Source organism: Anolis sagrei, chromosome 5 (genome assembly GCF_037176765.1).
Source record: "Anolis sagrei isolate rAnoSag1 chromosome 5, rAnoSag1.mat, whole genome shotgun sequence".
Taxonomy (NCBI): domain Eukaryota; kingdom Metazoa; phylum Chordata; class Lepidosauria; order Squamata; family Dactyloidae; genus Anolis; species Anolis sagrei.
The window spans coordinates 76,391,119-76,410,311 of NC_090025.1; the positions used below are offsets into that span (position 1 = coordinate 76,391,119).

The following is a 19,193-nucleotide window of genomic DNA, read 5'->3' on the forward strand; positions in this document are numbered from 1 at the left end:
GGAAGGGAGCCAGTAATCTAGCCTGACGTAGATGGAAAAACGCAGATCTGCTCACAGCAGAGACCTGGGCCTCCATTGTGAGCAGTGGGTCCAATAAGACACCAAGACTTTTTACAGAAGATGACGGACGTAGTGTCTCGCCATCCAGGGTAGGCAGCTGGATCTCCCTCCCACCCGGACGGCCCAGCCAAAGGATCTCCGTCTTCGCTGGATTTACCCTCAACCTGCTGGCATGAAACCATCCAGTAACGGCCTCAAGGCACTGATGGAAATTTTTGGGTACGGAGTCCGACCGGCCCTCCATCCTCAGAATGAGCTGAGTGTCGTCAGCGTACTGGTGGCACTCAAGCCCAAAGCTTCGTACCAGTCGGGCAAGTGGTTGTATATAGATGCAGAGCAGTCACAGCAATGGCTCCCAAAGTGACCCTTTTAAAGTGGGATCAAACAGGGATGCATTATTGCCCCAACCTTATTTTTAATCTTAATCACTACAATTCTATATTTTGTTGATGGAAAGCTTCCCGCCTCACACCTGGCTCACTCATCCAAGACAGGAGTTTTCAAATATCACCAAATTCAGAGACCTAGTTTCTTTTTGTTGACACTCTTTTGAAGGAGAAATCCAATCTTTTCAAGGAGAAAAAGAACACATGTCCTCATTGCATAAATTGTGGAATACTCTGATATTCTTTGATGTGCTTATGAAAGATATGTTTCTTGGAAGAAAGCAGCTCATTCTGGGTATCCTGAGAGAGCAGGGAGGGGTTCTATTTATAGCTGATTTCAAAGATTCAAACCAAACAAATAAGAGAAACCAACATAAAAGAAAAATCTCAAGTGGATGTTTGAGGTGTTATCATAAATGGACTACAATGAGCCCACCTTATCTGCTGGGATTTGGTTCCAGGACAGCAGGAAGGAGGGGGTAGATGGATCAGACCCAGAGGAAAACAAATGAGATCTGAAAATACAAGATAAACCTTACAGCCTGACATCCTATGTAACTCAGCTATGATTGTCAATGACATCTTATGGCTATCTCATTTTGGTGTTCTGTACAAGTAAAGACACCTAGTGAAGTGATGGCAGAGGTGAGGTGTGAACTGGTGTCTTTAGTCTATGACAGGCATGCTCAAACTATGGCCCTCCAATTGCTTGGGCATCTAACTTCCAGAATTCCTGACCATTGAACAAGCTGGCTAAGGCCTCTTCCACATAGCTGAATAAAATCCCACATTTTCGGCTTTGAATTGGAATATATGGCAGTGTGGACTTGGAGTAAGCATGTCACCAGAAAATTGGCCCAACCTTATTTATGCTCCTGCATTTCAGTTCTACCCACTCCCCATTAACTTTTGACACTTATGGTATTTCCTCTAGATTGATATATCTGAATGTTTGCACTTTCTCCCGGCACGACTTAGGAATTTCACTTACCTGAGCCTGGACCCAGCTCCAATTCTGGTTCAGCCATGATATGGTTTCATGATGTTTATGGTTGTGATGTTGTTTATTGTAACTGTGTTATGTTTTTATTTGATTGATTTTAATGCTGTTGTTTTTATCTGTGATTTGGGTTGGTTCCCATGTAAGTCTCCCCAAGTCTCCCTGGGGAGATGGTGGTGGGGTATAAAAATAAATAAATAAATAATAATACCATCTGCTTGCAACAAAAGAACTGGTGGGATCACAAGCCGGAAAAAGTTACAGAGAATGAACACGCCAAACTTTTCTGGGACTTCCGAATTCAGACAGACAGAGTTCTGAAGCACAATACTCCTGACCTCACAATCATTTTAAAAAACAAGGTATGGATTGTTGATGTTGCAATCCCAGGTGACAGCAGAATTGTAGAGAAACAACTGGAAAAGCTGACACGATATGAGGATTTAAAGATCGAACTGCAAAGACTCTGGCACAAACCAGTCAAAGTGGTCCCAGTGGTGATCAGCACACTGGGTGCAGTGCCTAAACATCTTGGCCTGCACTTAAACACAATCAGCGCTGACAAAATTACCATCTGCCAGTTGCAGAAGGCCATCTTACTGGGATCTGCACGCATTGTTCGCCGATACATCACACAGCTAGACACTTGGGAAGTGTCCGACATGTGATCCAATACAACAGACAGGAGAATGTCTGCTGTGGACTCATCTTGTTGTGATAATAATAATAATAATAATAATAATAATAATAATAATAATAATTCAAAGCAGATATTGTGGGATTTTCTGCCTTTATATTCTGGGTTATATGGCTGTGTGGAAGGGCCCTAAATCTTCTGGTAGTTGGAGGCCTAAACAGCTGGTGGGCTGCAGTTGGAGAATGCCTGCTCTATGAGATACCAGTATGCTGTCTTCTATAATACTCAGCATACTACTATCTCATAGACTAAATACACTAGTTCACACATGACCTCTGCCATAACTTCATTATTGTCAAACTGCTTTCTCCCTGCTCCAAACCTCTCTCTATATAATGAGGAAAATGATATAACCAAGTTATATTGTAGCAGATTACGTGTTGATAATATGGACACATGGTATACACATGAGAACACTATTTGTATTGTTACTATTACTATGCTATTACATAATTGAATTATTTGTGTTTTCATTTCATTTATTTATTTATTTACGACATTTTCACCCTCGAGTGGACTCAGGGCGGCTTTACATACAGGCAACAATTTGATGCCCTAAAACACAATGTACATTTAAATAAATATTAAAATAGAATTGAAAAGTACATTAAAGAATTAAAACATTTAAAAGTTACCATGCTTATAGGCTGACACGGTGAAGGTAATGACGTTGAACTGCTTCCACACTGAACGCCTGCCAAAATACAACCCATTATTGCTTTTCCTTCATCTGAAAACAGAATGCAGACATTTGTCATAATTCACAGAAGATAAATCTGAGGCATGCCCAGTCATAATGGCCCGCATGCCTGATCAGGAGCACAAAGCTCTTACTTATCCTTTTCTATATTACTGTATCCGTACACCAGATCACTGGACCACAACAAATATAAAAAAGCATGGGGACTATTTCCAATGGCTGCTGACTTTTAGTTCCCTAACGACCATTGGCTTTGGGTTAGTTAAACACATAGAAAAAAAAGGAATACCATACACAGGATTCCAAGAGTCACTAACTGTCCTGTTAAAATTTGGTTATCTTTCTCCTTTCTTAGAAACTCACAAACATAGCATTGATACTAGTTTAAGGGCCCTTCCACAGCCAGATATCCCAGAATATCAAGGCAGACAATTCACAATATCTGCTTTGAACTGGGCTATCTGAGTCAATGCTGCCATATAATCCAGTTCAATGTGGATTTTATACAGCTGTGTGGAAGGGACTTAAGTTTTTGATTTATGAGAGGAAGGAAAGGAAAGAAAGAAAAGGAAAGAAAGGGAGGTGGAAGAAAGAAAAAGGAGAGAAGGAAGAGAAAGGTGCGGAAGTCAGAAGTACGAGGTGAGGGAAGGAAGGAAGATAGAAGAGATAAGGGGAGGGGAGAGAAAAGGGGAAAGGTAGGAAAGGGAAAGAAAAAAGAGGGGAAAGTGTATGAGGAAGAGAAAGAAGAGAGAAAGAGAGAGTGAGTACGAGGGAAACAGGAAGGGAAGAAAGAGCTACAAAGAGAGCTTGCACACTATTGTTATAGTGTTGCCATGGAGACATTGTGACCTAGGCCTTGGAGCTGGAAAAGGAAGAAAGTAGGTGGGCAGCAGTCCCAATGACACATGGGCAATGCAAGTCATATACACGTGTACGTGTACGTGTGTGTGTGTTAGCCTTGTGTTGACTTCCTTCTTAACATAAGGAATGCTGTAAGCATTTCCTTATCACTGTCACAGTTCTTATCACAATGTACTTTTCAGTTCTCATCAGCAACTTTTAATTGCAGTCCAGCAAGCAGGTAGTTAGTCATTGCAATCCTTAATCTTTTTTTCAGACTGGTGTCTTCAAAATTATTAACTCCATTCATCCATTTTTCATTCAATTCATTCATACCATATATCATATCAAATCCACATTTATCAAATCTGCATATTAAATTTCTTGTGACACAAGCATATTTATGTGTGTGTGTGTGTGTATACATACACACACAGGATGTCCCCTAAAATGTATACACGCTTTAGTAGCTAATTAACACAATTTTTGTTCCTAGGTTATAAATGTCATTTCCTAATTGGTTCTATCATAAAAATATAGAATTTTTTTTACTAAACTGCAAAAGCTTTGTTTTTTCAGGACACCCTGCAGCACATTTTGCTCTAGTTGTTAAATGAATATTCCATCAAGTCTCGACCCATTCAACATAGTTTGTGCCACCTGCAAAAGTTTCTGGAGTAGAACAACTACTTTCAAAGTAAGGACTGCACAATCAAACAGGAAATAACACTTTCAAACCAGGAACAGATTTTTTTCCTCCAAATGTTGCTACATAGTGTTATTCGGTGGCTAAATAAACACAAGGTTAGTACACAGCAAACAAGATAACTCTCCTGGTTGTTGTATTGGATCACACGTCAGACACTTCCCAAGTGTCTCGGACTATGTGATGTTTCGGTAAATATATGTGCAGATCCCTGTAGGGTGGCCTTTTGCAGCTGGCAGATGGCAATCTTGTCAGTGCCAATTGTGTTCAAGTGCAGGCCAAGGTCTTTAGGCACTGCATCCAGTGTGCCAATCACCACTGAGGCCACCTTTACTGGCTTGTGCCAGAGTCTTTGCAGTTCGATCTTTAAATCCTCATATTGTGTCAGCTTTTCCAGTTGTTTCTCTTCAATCCTGCTGTCGCCTGGGGTTGCAACATCAACTATCCATACTTCGTTTTTTTAACATGATCATGAGGTCAAGAATCTTGTGCTCCAAAACTCTGTCTGTATGAATTCGGAAGTCCCAGAGTAGTTTGACGTGTTCATTCTCTGTAACTTTTTCAGGCTTGTGATCCCACCAGTTGTCGCAGGCAGATGGTATTTGTGGCACAAGTTCCAATGAATCATCTGAGCAACGGTGTTGTGCCTCTGCTTATAGTCTGTCTGTGCGATGTTCTTGCAGCAGCTGAGGATGTGCTCTATTGTTTCATCTGCTTTCTTGCAGAGTCTACATTTGGGATCTGCTGTCGACTTTCCAATTCAGGCTTTGATGGCATTTGTTCTAATGGCTTGTTCTTGGGCTGCCAGAATCAGGCCCTCCGTCTCCTGTTTCAAAGTTCCATTTGTGAGCTACAGCCATGGTTTTTCTTTGTCAATTTGGCTCTCAATTTTCCCCAGGAACTGTCCACGGAGAGCCTTCTTTTGCCAGTTTTCACTTCTGCTCTGGATTGTGTTTTTGCGGTATTCACTCCGTCTTTTGCACATTAAGCAATTTACTACTATTGACTTCCCTCAAATTATATTATTATTATTATTATTATTATTATTATTAATATATCACCTTTCTCCCCATAGGGACTCAAGATGTCTAACGTCTATCCACACTACCCAATTTAAAAAGCGCAATACAAATGTTGAAAAATGAAATAACCGTGTGGTAAAAACAGAAAATGCAATAAACGCATTAAAATTGCCTTTAAAACTCACATCAATTATATCAAAGATGAATTTTTCAAGTTTCATCTTAAATGGCAACTTTATAAAAGGCCAATTGTTGTACTTGTGTTGTTGTTGATGCAGTTGCAAAACTCACTTGAAAAAAATCTTTTAACAGATGAACTGTCCTTTCAACAGTGTAGACATTTTATTTAAAAACAAACATAAATAATAACAATATTGTTGTATTGTCAAAGGCTTTCATGGCCGGAATCACTGGGCTGTTGTAGGTTTTTTCGGGCTATATGGCCATGGTCTAGAGGCATTCTCTCCTGACGTTTCGCCTGCATCTATGGCAAGCATCCTCAGAGGTAGTGACCTCTGAGGATGCTTGCCATAGATGCAGGCAAAACGTCAGGAGAGAATGCCTCTAGACCATGGCCATATAGCCCGAAATAACTTACAACAGCCCAACAATATTGTTGTTGTATAATAAGCAAGACTTTGGGCCCTTCCACGCAGCCATATAACCCAGAATATCAAGGCAGATAATCCACAATATCTACTTTGAATTGGGTTATCTGAGTCCACACTGCCATATAACCCAGTTTCAAAGCAGATCATGTGGGATTTGATTCAGCTGTGTGGAAAGAAGCTCCCTTTTGATGAGGAGGCGCTGCTTCACTCCTCAAGGGACGTAAAGCACAATCAGCATCTGAAACAGAGGAGCAAAGAGAGCGAAAGATGTTCTGCGCATGCGTGCTGCTTCCCTTTTGAGAGGTTGCGACACGACGGCAGCGGGAAACAGATGAAGCCGCGCGCTCCTTCCGGTCCGGCTGTTCCGCGTTCTTTGCTCACCTCCTGCTGGACGGGTGCGCATGCGCGGTGGCGGAAAGCAGGCAGCAAAGGTGTCAAAGACCAAGATGAACCTCTTAGGAAAGCTGCCTCCCCAAGAGACGCTGCAGGTGAGGCAGGAGAGTTGTTCTTATTGTTGCTGCTGCTTCTTTGGGAAGTGATCGGGCATGGGATGTGTTTGAAGGAAAGGGATGGCTGGCTACCGCCCTCTCCTTTGTCACCCAAGCAGCAATAGATGCCCTCTGGAAAGGGGTGCAACTGCGAGTGGTGTGTGTGTCTGTGTGATATACCAGGCTATGTGCATTCTCTTTGTAGCACTTTCCTCCCTTTCTCAGTTTCTCTTATACACCTTCTCCCTCTTTCTTTTCTTCCTTCCTTCACTTTCTCTTCCCTTCTTCATTTGCCCCTTCGTTCATCCCTTCCTTTCTCTTTCTTCCCCCATACCTTCCTCCTTTCCTTTCTCTTCCCTTCTTTTTCTTTCCCCCTCCTTCCCTCCCTCCTTTCCTTCCTTTCCCATCTTCTTTTGCTTTCATTTGCCCCTTCCTTATGCCCTTCCTTTCTCTTTCTTCTTCTCATGCCTCTCCCATCCTTTTTTCCTTTCCCTTCTTTTTCTTTCCCACTTCCTTCCTCCTTCCCTCCCTCTCTCCCTTCCTTCCTTTGCCATCTTCTTTCCTTCCATTCCCTTCTTTTGCTTTCACTTCCCCTTCTTTTTTCCCTTTCTCTTTCTTCCCCTCACGCCTTTCCCCTCCTTTTTTGCTTTCCCTCCTTTTTCTTTCCCAATTCCTTCCTCCTTCCCTCCCTCTCTCCCTTCCTTCCTTTGCCATCTTCTTTCCTTCCATTCCCTTCTTTTGCTTTCACTTCCCCTTCTTTTTCCCTTTCTCTTTCTTCCCCTCACGCCTTTCCCCTCCTTTTTTGCTTTCCCTCCTTTTTCTTTCCCACTTTCTTCCTCCTTCCCTCCCTCTCTCCCTTCCTTCCTTTGCCATCTTCTTTCCTTCCATTCCCTTCTTTTGCTTTCACTTCCCCTTCTTTTTTCCCTTTCTCTTTCTTCCCCTCACGCCTTTCCCCTCCTTTTTTGCTTTCCCTCCTTTTTCTTTCCCAATTCCTTCCTCCTTCCCTCCCTCTCTCCCTTCCTTCCTTTGCCATCTTCTTTCCTTCCATTCCCTTCTTTTGCTTTCACTTCCCCTTCTTTTTCCCTTTCTCTTTCTTCCCCTCACGCCTTTCCCCTCCTTTTTTGCTTTCCCTCCTTTTTCTTTCCCACTTACTCCCTACTTCCCTCCCTTCCTTTCCCATCTTCTTTCCTTCCATTCTCTTCTTTTGCTTTCATTTGTCCCTTTCTTCCCTTCTTTTCTCTTCCCCTCACGCCTTTCCCCTCCTTTTCCCCCCTTTCCTTCTTTTTCTTTCCCACTTCCTCCCTCCTTCCCCCCTCCCTCTCTCCCTTCCTTTCCCACCTGGTAACACTATGTAACATGATTTTTGTTCCTGGGTTACAAATGTCATTTCCTAATTAGTTCTATCCTAAAAACATGGGAAAAGTTTACTAAACTGCAAAAACTTGGCCTATGCGGAACATCCTGCAGCACATTTTGCAATAGTTTTTCAATAAATATCTCATTGAGTCTCAAGCCATTCGACATTAGTCCTAGAGAAGTGCACTTGGAAAGGACCAGACGCAGAGCTTTTTCTATTTCTGCCCCTGCCTTGTGGAATTCCTTGCTGCCCTATATGAGAGCCATGCGTGATTTAGGGCCTTTTACCCTAGCACTTAAGACCTGGCTTTTTACTAGAGCTTTTGATCTATGTTAATTTTATCCATATCTGTATGTATGTATTTTTATCCTTTACAATTTGGCTTGTAAATTGCCTAGAGCATCTCGGATGGAGGGCGATTAATAAGTAATTAAATGATGATGATGACATTGTTTGTGGCAGCCACAAAACGAAGTTTCTGGAGTGTAACAATACTTTCCGATTAGGTACTGCACAATTAAACAGGAAATAAAAAATTCAAACTGGGAACAGATTTTTTTCAAATTTAGTTACATAGTGTTATCTTTATAGGCATTTCCTAGCAAATTTCCAGAGAAATTTGGTTGCATTCATAGTTTTATGTATCTATAGTCTGGCTGGGAACATATCCTTCACAGATATGGAGGTCTTATTGTATTTCGTCTAACTTTACAAAGACTTGAAGGAGGATTACCCAGATCACACAACATAAGAGCTGATTTGGCTCATCCATCCGATTGTATCTACAAAATTGCTTTCCTTGTCAGAGTCTGGGAGACATGTCTAGATCCTAGCAAGGTCCTTTATTTTTAATTGATTATTTTTAATTTCTCTCAGTGTGCAATTGGGAAATATTAAACAAGTGGTTAAGAACAATTCAGTATTAAATAGCAGATAAAAATACTCTTGATGCTTAAAGGCTTGGCAGTGTCCTTTTTGGGTTACAGCTCTAGAATTTGGGTATACCATCTGGAGCAGTGGTTCTCAACCTGTGGGTCCCCAGATGTTTTGGCCTTCAACTCCCAGAAATCCTAACAGCTGGTAAAATGGCTGGGATTTCTGGGAGTTGTAGGCCAAAACACAGGTTGAGAACCACTGTTACAGTTCAAAATATCATCTTCAGGGTTATAAGTGTTTATGACTACAAATGGCCTGTGTTTTCTAACTCTGCGGTAAGCAAAGTTCATAGAATTTTTATTTGAAGCAGGAGGTTGCTTTAAATGTGGCAAGTCAAATTAAGCTAACCATCTCTTCAAGTTTTGTTTATCTTATTATTTTTCCAGTTTGTTCATAAAGTAATTGATGGCATATGTGGCCGGGCGTACCCTCGATATCAGGACTACAACACTATTTGGAATTTGTCAGAATGGATGGAAGTTTTAGAACAAACGACAGCATATTTCAAAAATGCAGTTGGCAAAAATGTCTCTGATGAAGAGGTATGAGCACTTGTTAATTGAATATTTTTCTAAAATCAAGTCTTGGTTTTGCTGTTCTCAGCCAAAATGTATAATGAAGTAAAGCATTTTATCAAAACACTGGTAAGTAAAGCCTGGTGTATCTTCAGGCTGGAAGATTAGTAGAATTAAGTATAAATCTTCAGTTAATATGGAATATGTATTAACATTTTAGTCCGTGTTAGCTAGTATTTTGTAGCTCAGGGAGATAATCTAGCTATTAAAATGTAAACGATATTATTTAATAATGTTTATAATTTTAGATAACATTCAGTTTCAAAAGGATTATTTTCCAGACATACCACTACAGTGGGCTGTTTGAAGTGCCTATTGTGTATTTGGATCAGCCTTTTGGTAAAATTATCTCCTCTAATAGTGAATTTCGGTGATGAGTGCTGTATTGGAAGGTCGTGACCGGAAGACCCCATACGCTGAGAGACGGTGCCCTTGTGATTCACGACACATAGAGACAGTGGAACATGTGCTTCTTCAGTGCCTGTTCTATAGAGATATTTGGCTATACAAACACCCAGCATGATCTGGGCAATTTTATATCTCCCTGCTAATATGAACTATATAACTTATAATATGAACTTGGCTATAACTTATAACTTGACTGCCGGCATAAGCTAGTTCAAGTCAAGATTTCATTCTAGCAGAAAGTTGGGATTATAGCCTTTTAATTTTGCTGCTCCCTCCTCTGTTTGACTGGACTTCCCTTTCCTGTGCCACATGAGCACCTCATTTCGCTCCCTTCAGACTCCCTTCCTTTTAATTCCATTAATTGTGTTGGGTTTTGATATTATCCTATATATGGCTTTTGGTTTAGATTCTTGGGTTAATTGTCTTGATGTCCTGGCAATGATGCACTTATTTGAAAGCTTTAAATGTCTCAACCTGGAGATCTGATATGCTTGTGCAGGACTGTTGTCCTTCTTCTCTTGAGCTGGTCATTGACTGTAATAAAGTGAACTTGAACTTGAATCTGGGGAGTGGGGTGAGCTCCCATCTGTCATTTATTTATTTACCGTATTTATATACCGCCTTTCTCACCCCTGGGGGGACTCAAAGCAGTTTACACATAAATAATGGAAAAATTCAATGCCTTACATTGGGCACCAATACAATGCCAATACAAACAATTACAATAGTAAAACCACAATTATACATAAGTCATAATTAAAACAATACATCAACAAGCATTAAAACAATAAAACAGTCTCGTCAGTCAAATCGCCGTTTCAGTCAACGTCCCTCTATAACGCTACATACATCTACTGTCCGAAGGTCCCAGAACCATGATTTTAATTTTTTTCTAAAAGCCAGGAGGGAGGGAGCGGATCTTACTTCATTTGGGAGTGTGTTCCATAGGCGGGGGGCCACAGCCGAGAAGACCCCGCCAGACGCATTTGTGCTGTTGATGGGAGTGAGAGCAGGGCCTCCCCGGATTATCTTAGATTACAAGGTGGGACATAGGGGTGGATGTGTTCAGACAAGTAAGCTGAGCCAGAACCGTCAGCCCCAGCTTCCTATGTGGGGATATAAGAGAAGCCTCCCACAGGATGGTAAAATATCCTGGCGCCCCCTGGGTAATGTCCTTGCAGACGGCCAATTCTCTCACACCAGAAGCAACTTGCAGTTTCTCAAGTCTCTCCTAACACGAAAAAAAGTTTGAACTTCATAACTGTTTTTAAGACAGTATAACTCTGGTGTCTTTTTTACAGGCTGTCCAGCAGCTGAATGAGTTGAGTTCTGACTGTCAAAAAGCATTGGACACTTGCCTGAAAGGCAGAAAACAGGATATTCGACGGGCCTTGATTGAAAAAACAAATGCCATGTGCTCTGCCCAACTCCTGGATTTTGACTGGCAACTGAAGGTTAGTCATTCTTAGTCATGTGAGAATATATGGGCAAATACACAAGTTCCATACGTGGTGAAAATTACTTTTGTGGACCTTGGCTCTTCGATTTCCTCAGTTTTCTCTGGGGAATTATAGTTCAAAAATAACTGTACAAGCTCTGAAAAGGTCCAGCCTGTGAATATCCATGATGATAAACTATATGAAGATGGGCATGAAGAAAAGAAGAAAGAATCTTATGCAAAGTTCATAATTAAATCCCATTTCAAGACATCAGGAAAGGTGCTCTCTATGTAAATGGCAATGATGTTTATATAAATTGCATCAGGAATATGAAACAAAGATGGGGGTGGGTGGGAAAGCAGGCGGGATTCAGGGAAACTCAGTAAACGACATTTTCACAATTCTTTCACCCCCCCCCCCCAAATTAGGAAGGGCTATGCTTTGTTATGCATAGGCAGTGATTGGTTTAATCAGACCTGACCCCAAGTATAGTTTAAATGTGCAAGCGATGGTGCTTATTCAGAATGGCTGAAGTGTGGATTTAGTGTAGCCCTTTCTCAAAACTTAAATTCATGTCTGATTATTGCTACCAGTGGAAGCAGATTTCCTACTAGCTTTGTAGCTGTGAAGCTTTTCAGTTGTTGAACCCCCCCCCCCCCCTGCTCAGAATGATTTTAACTTGTGAATGTATTTATGTATTTATAGCCCCTATAAATATGGCTATGTGGTTTAATGAAAGGAATAATATTTTCAGCATTTCAGGCTCCATTCATGGACAGTTTATTCACCCTTGAGCTAAGTGGATCTAACTTGTGTTTTCTTCTGAATGCTCCTGTACAGCTTGCCCTCTCCAGTGATAAGCTGTCCATGCTACAGATGCCACTGCTAAACCTGGATCTGGATATGAGAGAGAATGATGACATAAAGTTGTGCTCCTTAGAAATGAATAAGGAGGAGCTACAAAATCTAATAAATGCATTGGAAGCTGCTAATAAGGTGGGTGTCCATTTTAAAAGTAAACTGCAATGCCCAAAAGATTTTTCCCGACTCATCAGGGGAAGCCTTTTATGCTTGTACAGGGTGAGATAGCACATTCCTTTTTTAAAATGTGTGCCATTCAAGCATTTGAAGACGTAGCGGAGCACTAGTGGTCTTGTTTGAGAGGCAGGGGTATAAAGTTTTGTCCTGACACAGTTCAGTCGACATCATGCGCTGGAACAGTGAGGAGCGTGCTTTTGCCATTGAGGCCTACTTTTCGAGCGGATTTGGAGTGGCCGGCCTGCTCTCCAGATTTGGCCCCTTGTGATTTTTTTCTATGGGTTTTTTTGAAATCTCGTGTTTATGTGAACCGTCCAAGGACCCTACAAGATTTGAAGACCAACATCCAGGAAGAAATTGCCAACATAATGCCTGCTATGCTGGCAAGAGTCATGACAAACGCCAGAAATCGGTTTACTCAGTGTATGGAGAATGGGGGACGTCACCTACCTAATTTGATCTTCAAAACTACGTAAAGCAAAACTTTAAGTATGCGCCCACATTATATATATATACAAAAATCTGATTCATACAATGGGTTTTATTAAGTTTTGAAAAAAGGAAGTTATGCTGCCTCACCCTGTATATGAAGGATATGCCTTCATCATATGTTTCATGATACTTGCCATTGAATCTTACCTGAAGCTGGGATAGTCATCCGTGGGCTGTACTGATTCCAGGCTCTTAGATCATACCCGTTGACCCTAAAGTAGAGGCTCCAAGGATGGGTATTGAAGCTTAGAATCTGCATGAAATACTCCTCAGTGTGAACTCTGTTTTTGTCCATCATGTGTAGTTGCTGAATGTTCACAATGGTGACTTTTGATGGCATTATGTTGGATTCATTAGTGGCTGGATGGTGGTGCAAATGTGCCTCACAGTTGTGTTTTATAGCTTACTCCTGGTGAACATAAATAAAATGTGATGGGTCACATGTGGACCACAATTGTGTCTGGGTCACCCTTGGTGAGCATAGATAGAATGTAATGGAGTACTTTTTTTGTACTTAGTGTCTTAATTCAAGACAATTATTTAACCATAGACAAGTATAAAACATTCAGGTGGTTAAAATTTCTATTGGTGGACTTTCTGAGTTCCAGTTTCTCCTCTAGTTTGGTGCTTTTGGAATTACTGTTCTGGCAAGGAGGATCTGTTGGTTAGCAAAAATGCAATTTTTCTTATTGTTTTTTTCCCATCTAAAACAATGTATTGAATTGTTTTGGATGAGAACGCATAGAGGCATGCTGTAAAGTTTAAAATGTTTTGGAGCCATAACTTGGAAGTCATGAGTTACAAGCAAAACAGTAAACATAGTTGCTTATAACTAAAGTCAAGATATTTTTGATGTTTCTTTATCAGTTTTAAGGTTGTTATCTCAAAAAAGAATGGCAATAAAGGAAAAAAGTATAATGTACCAGAAATGTAACATATACATTTTAAGCATTGACACCAGTTTTTTTATTTTGTGTCAAAGCATTGCATAAATAAATAAGTATAAAACTGATAAAATAAAGGGAGCACAAGCAGATACACAATTCTACACCAAAAACAGGCAATAGTGACTGCTTTGTCTGTAGCTTTAAACAATCCTTCCTCTGCATGAGGCAGGGCATTGTGGACAGATGCAACTAAGCATACAGATGCTTAGTTGTTTGTACTGCTCCACAGTCACACAAGGTGGAGGATTCTTCCAGGCAGTGTCATTTTGCCAGGTTGTCTTTCGATCTCCCAACACTTTTGAGTCTGTTCAAGGACTTCCAAGTTGGCCATTCTTGGTTTGCCCCTTGAGTAAGACCCTCATGGGGGCCATCCAGTTGGGATTGCCTTATTTTGCTGTCCAGAGGGATATTCTTGCTGTTGCTGGAGGAACATTTAGAGGAGTGGTGGTTCTCAGGAAACTTTTCCTTGATTTAAATCTACTGGGAGTCAGCTGATAGCCATACAGTGGGTGGCTTTCACAGTGTTCAACCTTATTTCTCTTGCAATTGGCAGCAACTTCCTATCACACATCTGGGGGGGGGGGCACACAATACCAGCTAGTTTATAAAGTCTGTCAACATGTGGCATCAGGTGATGTGAATGGCTACGTTTCAAACACTATAATAAGTAACAGCAATGCTAAAGTAATTTTCCAAGCTTGGGGAGTGTTGAAAAAATGTTCTGATTTGTCATTTATGCTCACTGCTTCCACCTTTCTTTTTCTCTTGAAGGTTGTCTTGCAACTGAAATGATCTCGGGTATCGCCAGTGTCTTTTGGCAATGACAAAGCAAACACAGATTATACAAAACAAAGAAGGGAATTGTGTTTTGAACAGCTGATGTCAGCTCATGAAAAGATGAAGACCAAGACCTTTAACTGCAGATGTTCCAATAGTCAGACTCTTGATTTATGCTAGATGGCAGTTTGCAGTAAAACACATTGGGTTTAATTTGTGGACAAGTTGAAAGGAGCATCGTTTGTCAAACTATTTGTGAAGAGTCACAAACACCATGATAAATCAGAAATTCAATTCTTTTTCAAGATTCTGAAAATACTTTGGAGTTTGACTTCTAATGTTTCCAGCAAAGCAGAGAAGTGGCACCTCAGAAAATGTATTATTTCCTTTAATTTTGGACTTCTATAGTGGCCAACAAATTAAAACAACACAATCATCATTTCCATTGTTAAAGGCAAAATTTCTTTGTTGTCTCCAGAACTTTATAAAAATACGTTTCCTTGTTCTAATTTAGTCTTCAAAATGCAATAGTACAGTATCTTCTGTTACCACCTTTCAAATGCACTGGATTGCAACTCGCATCCTTCCAGATTGGCAGGAGATACCTGGTTGAAAGGGGAGGCTCTGATTGGATATGTCCTCGGTGATCAGACTGAACATGACCAGCTCCAGATCCAAAAAGACTGACTTGGGCCTATTGACCAGAAATTGACAATGTTTGTAAATGCAACTCAAGTGAAGATACTGAAAGCTCATAACAGGAAACATGCAATCTGTGGAATTTTATTAGCTGTTACATTGAGAAACACAGGGTAAGGTGGCACAATTGATGTGGCTTTTGTTGGACTGCAAGTTTCATTATTCCTTTGCTGTCTAGGGTTGGTGGGAGTTGTTTTCCAACAGATGGAGGGCCATAAGTTGCTCACCCCCTGCTATGAATGTGCCCAGAATGGGATGATCATTAACATTCAGTCTAATTATCATGTCTTTTTATACATAAACAGTTTTTTTTTAAAAAATGAAATATTTAAAGTGTACTGGGAAACATAATTGTTCCCATGAAATCCAACCCTCCTTTTTCTTGGTTTTGTCTTAAACGATTCTTAACAAATATTTTCTTTTCTGAAATCCTCTAGTGCACACAGGTTGTTTATAATGGTGAATAAAATATTCCTCAGAGTTTGTATGTACTTTGTATATATCTGCATATCCCCTGTAAAGAATTTGCAGTAAAACATTAAAACCACTTGTGTGTCTCTTGTCATTATGGATTAAGACCCAACACTGTACATGGGGCAACTATGGAGTCAGGCCTGTCCCCTTCCCCCTAATATGCTGTATCACTCACATCAAACTTCAATACATCAATTTTCCTCTGCAGTTTGTCTCAAAATATTGAAAGGAAATGATGTTGGGTTCCTTTTTCCGTTTTGAGAGGGAAGGGAATGCAGTGGAAAATTGGATGTATTTGGAGGATTCTGAGGGGTTTGGAGTGCTTATGATAATCAAGTGGGGTATTTTAGTTAATTTGGAGGGCTTTTCGTGTGGTTTGAGGGCAAACATTGCTCAAAAATGTTGATTTATTTTTAAATGCTTGGGCTCTGGCAGGTACAAAGCCAATCTTAAAAACTCTGGCATTGACACTGAGAACTGGGAAGCCCTGGCCCTTGAGCGCTCCAGCTGGAGGTCAGCTGTGACCAGCAGTGCTGTAGAATTTGAAGAGGCACGAATGGAGGGCAAAAGAGAGAAACGTGCCAAGAAGAAGGCGTGTCGAGCCAACCCCGACCGAGACCGCCTTCCACCTGGAAACCAATGCCCTCACTGCGGGAGAAGACGCAGAGCAAGAATAGGGCTCCACAGTCACCTACGGACCCACCAGAATACTGATGTGGAAGACTATCTTTCTCAGCCAATGAGGGATCGCCTAAGTAAATAAGTAATTACCATTGGATAGCAGGCCAATGTTAGGTTGCTATTGTTCACTGCATCAGTGAAGAAGAGAGAGCGCATATATGTTAATGGCAACATATGTTTAAATATTTGAAAAGATGTCACATTGGGAAAGGCAGCAAATTTGTTTTCTGCAGCTCCAGAAAGTAGGACAAAAAAGTGGATTCAAACTATTAAAAAAAGGAATTCTATCTAAATTTTATGAAGAATTTCCTGACAGAGCTCTTCTACAATGGGGTATACTCTGAGTGTGGTTCTTCATTGGAGATTTAGAAACAGATGCTGAATTACCATTTGTTGGGAGTGCTTTGCTTGTTTCTAAATGGCATAGGGTTGGACTGGACAGCCTTTGTCATCTCTTCCAACTCTTAAAATTTTATGATTCCCAGATACGGTTCTAGAACAGGATTGGGAATGGTTTAGCCTTCTAGTTGTTGCCCTGTAATTCCCACTATTGGCTATGGGTTTGGTGACTTGTAACCCAACGACGTGTGGAACAGTGGCACACAGTTCCTGTTCATGTTTTGGAATCTGACCTTGGGTTCTTTCACCATACATAATTATAACACGATGATCCCACTCAAACTGCAACTTCCAATTGGATCCTGAGGGTTGTAGTTTGATGTCGTGCAAGCTCAGTGGCTGAGCATTTCAGATACTCCACCTTACACTACAAATCCCAGAATTCCATTGGATGTTGTCATGGCAGTTAACTTGAAACCATAGCACTATAACTATGTAATGTGAAGAGCCCTAGACTGGAGCACTTGAAAATAGACATGTGGCATAGAATGCCGCCTGCTTAAAAATGTTGACAATTTATTATCTGAAGATCTATTAGGTACTATCCTGATTTTTATTTTCCTCCAGGAGCAACACATTTTCACATATTTATGAAATATATATGTGTACCTGTCCGAACTTATCTCCCTCTATGACCCACTTCAGAGGAAAAACTCTATGACCCTGCTCTCTGTCCCACCCCCCCACCCCCCTTGCAAGTCTGACTGGTGGGGGCGAGAGACATGTTGCTGTACTGGAAGCACCAGAGCTTCATGGGAATAAACTCTGTGATTGACTGATAAAACACGATTAGAGTAGAAACATTGCAATGCTATGTTCTGTGAGTATTCTTAGTTGTCATAGGCAATCTTTAACAAAATGAATTGCAAACAAAATGGACATGTGGCATAGAAATGCTGCCTACTTAAAAATGTTGACAATGTATTATCTGAAGATCTATTAGGTACTATCCTGTTTTTTCTTTTAATTTTTCCTCCAGGAGCAATACATTTTCATATATTTAATAATCTAAATCTGTGTTAATTGGCAATATTGATGGGAAGGGGTTTACATTTTTGTACCACTGTTCTAATTTACTTTAGCAAGACTTTGGGTTTACTTATAAAAGTATGATGCTGTATCAGAGATGAACATATTCATACATTGTTATTAGCATTTCCTTTAGCTTGTGCATCAGTGCTACAAATTGGCCAATATTCATCTATATTTACAATGTATTGTCGAAGGCTTTCATGGCTGGAGTCACTGGGTTGTAGGTTTTTTCAGGCTATAAGGCCATGTTCTAGAGGCATTATCTCCTAGGAGAGAATGCCTCTAGAACAGTGGTTCTCAACCTGGTGTCGCCAGATGTTTTTGGCCTACAACTCCCAGAAATCCCAGCTAGTTTACCAGCTGTTAGGATTTCTGGGAGTTGAAGGCCAAAAACATCTGGGGACCCCAGGTTGAGAACCACTGCTCTAGAACATGGCCATATAGCCCGAAAAAAGCTACAACAACCCACTATATTTACAATGATAATACATTTTCCCACAAATAGCCCCTGACGATTTTGCATGTAATTCTGGAGTAAAGGATGGCACCAAGTTATGTTGCTTTAGTGCAGTAGATCCCAACCTTTTTATGACCAGGGACCACTTTCCAACATTAGTACCAAAAGGGTTACGAATCGGTTTTTGGTCAACTTTAGATTCGGTTTGGTTATTTGGGGTGCTGATTCAGAAACTGCATTGGATAGACCACATCAGCTCTAGATTCTGATGCCCAACAGATGCTATCCAGTAGTCGCTATCTGCTCGCCCACAGAAAACCATATTTAATAAGCTTTGGCACCATAAGAGGGTGTTGCAAGACCAGTCACTCGTTGCAGTGGTGTAGTAATGGTGAAGCCGCGGACCATATTTTGGTTCTTGTGGACCACTGGTGGGCCACAGACCACAGGTTGGGAACCACTGCTGTAGTGGAAGCACCAGGGCTTCATGAGATATTTTACAGGGGAATAAACTCTGTGATTGGCTGATAAAACATTATTAGAGGAGAAATGTTGCAATGCTATGTTCTGTGAGTATTCTTAGCTGTCTTAGGGCAGTGTTTCTCAACCTTCCTCATGCCATGACCCCTTAATACAGTTCCTCCTGTAGTGGTGGCCCCCAACCATAACATTATTTTCTTTGCTACTTCATAACTGTAATTTTGCTACTGTTATGAATCGTAATGCAAATATCTGATATGCAGGATGTATTTTCATTCACTGGACCACATTTTGGCACAAATACCCAATAGGCCCAAATTTGAATACTGGTGGGGTTAGGGAGGGGATTGATGTTGTCATTTGGGAGTTGTAGTTGCTGGGATTTATAGTTCACCTACAATCAAGGAGCATCCTGAACTCCACCAAGGATGGAATTGAACCAAACTTGGCAAACAGAACTTCCATGACCAACAGAAAATACTGGAAGGGTTT

General features: G+C 40.8%; 2 protein-coding genes across 3 annotated transcripts in view; one reads left to right on the forward strand and one right to left on the reverse strand.

Moving 5' to 3' along the window:
• GABRB1 (gamma-aminobutyric acid type A receptor subunit beta1) overlaps positions 1-19,193 on the reverse strand; it is a 293,072-nt gene that overhangs the window by 119,910 nt on the left and 153,969 nt on the right. The gene's annotated exons all lie outside the window — the stretch shown is intronic.
• On the forward strand, positions 6,371-15,725 carry COMMD8 (COMM domain containing 8). Its single transcript, XM_060778483.2, has 5 exons — positions 6,371-6,510; positions 9,190-9,345; positions 11,088-11,240; positions 12,066-12,221; positions 14,474-15,725. The coding sequence occupies exons 1-5, from the start codon at positions 6,424-6,426 to the stop codon at positions 14,492-14,494; spliced, it is 573 nt and encodes a 190-aa protein (XP_060634466.2). The 5' UTR covers positions 6,371-6,423; the 3' UTR covers positions 14,495-15,725.

Excerpts from the sequence above, each read along its gene's own strand:
- COMMD8 (XM_060778483.2), top strand. The coding sequence starts at position 6,424 with ATGCGCGGTGGCGGAAAGCAGGCAGCAAAGGTGTCAAAGACCAAGATG. Across the intron at positions 6,511-9,189 it reads CTCCCCAAGAGACGCTGCAG|TTTGTTCATAAAGTAATTGA; the intron begins GTGAGGCAGGAG and ends TTATTTTTCCAG. Across the intron at positions 9,346-11,087 it reads AAAATGTCTCTGATGAAGAG|GCTGTCCAGCAGCTGAATGA; the intron begins GTATGAGCACTT and ends TCTTTTTTACAG.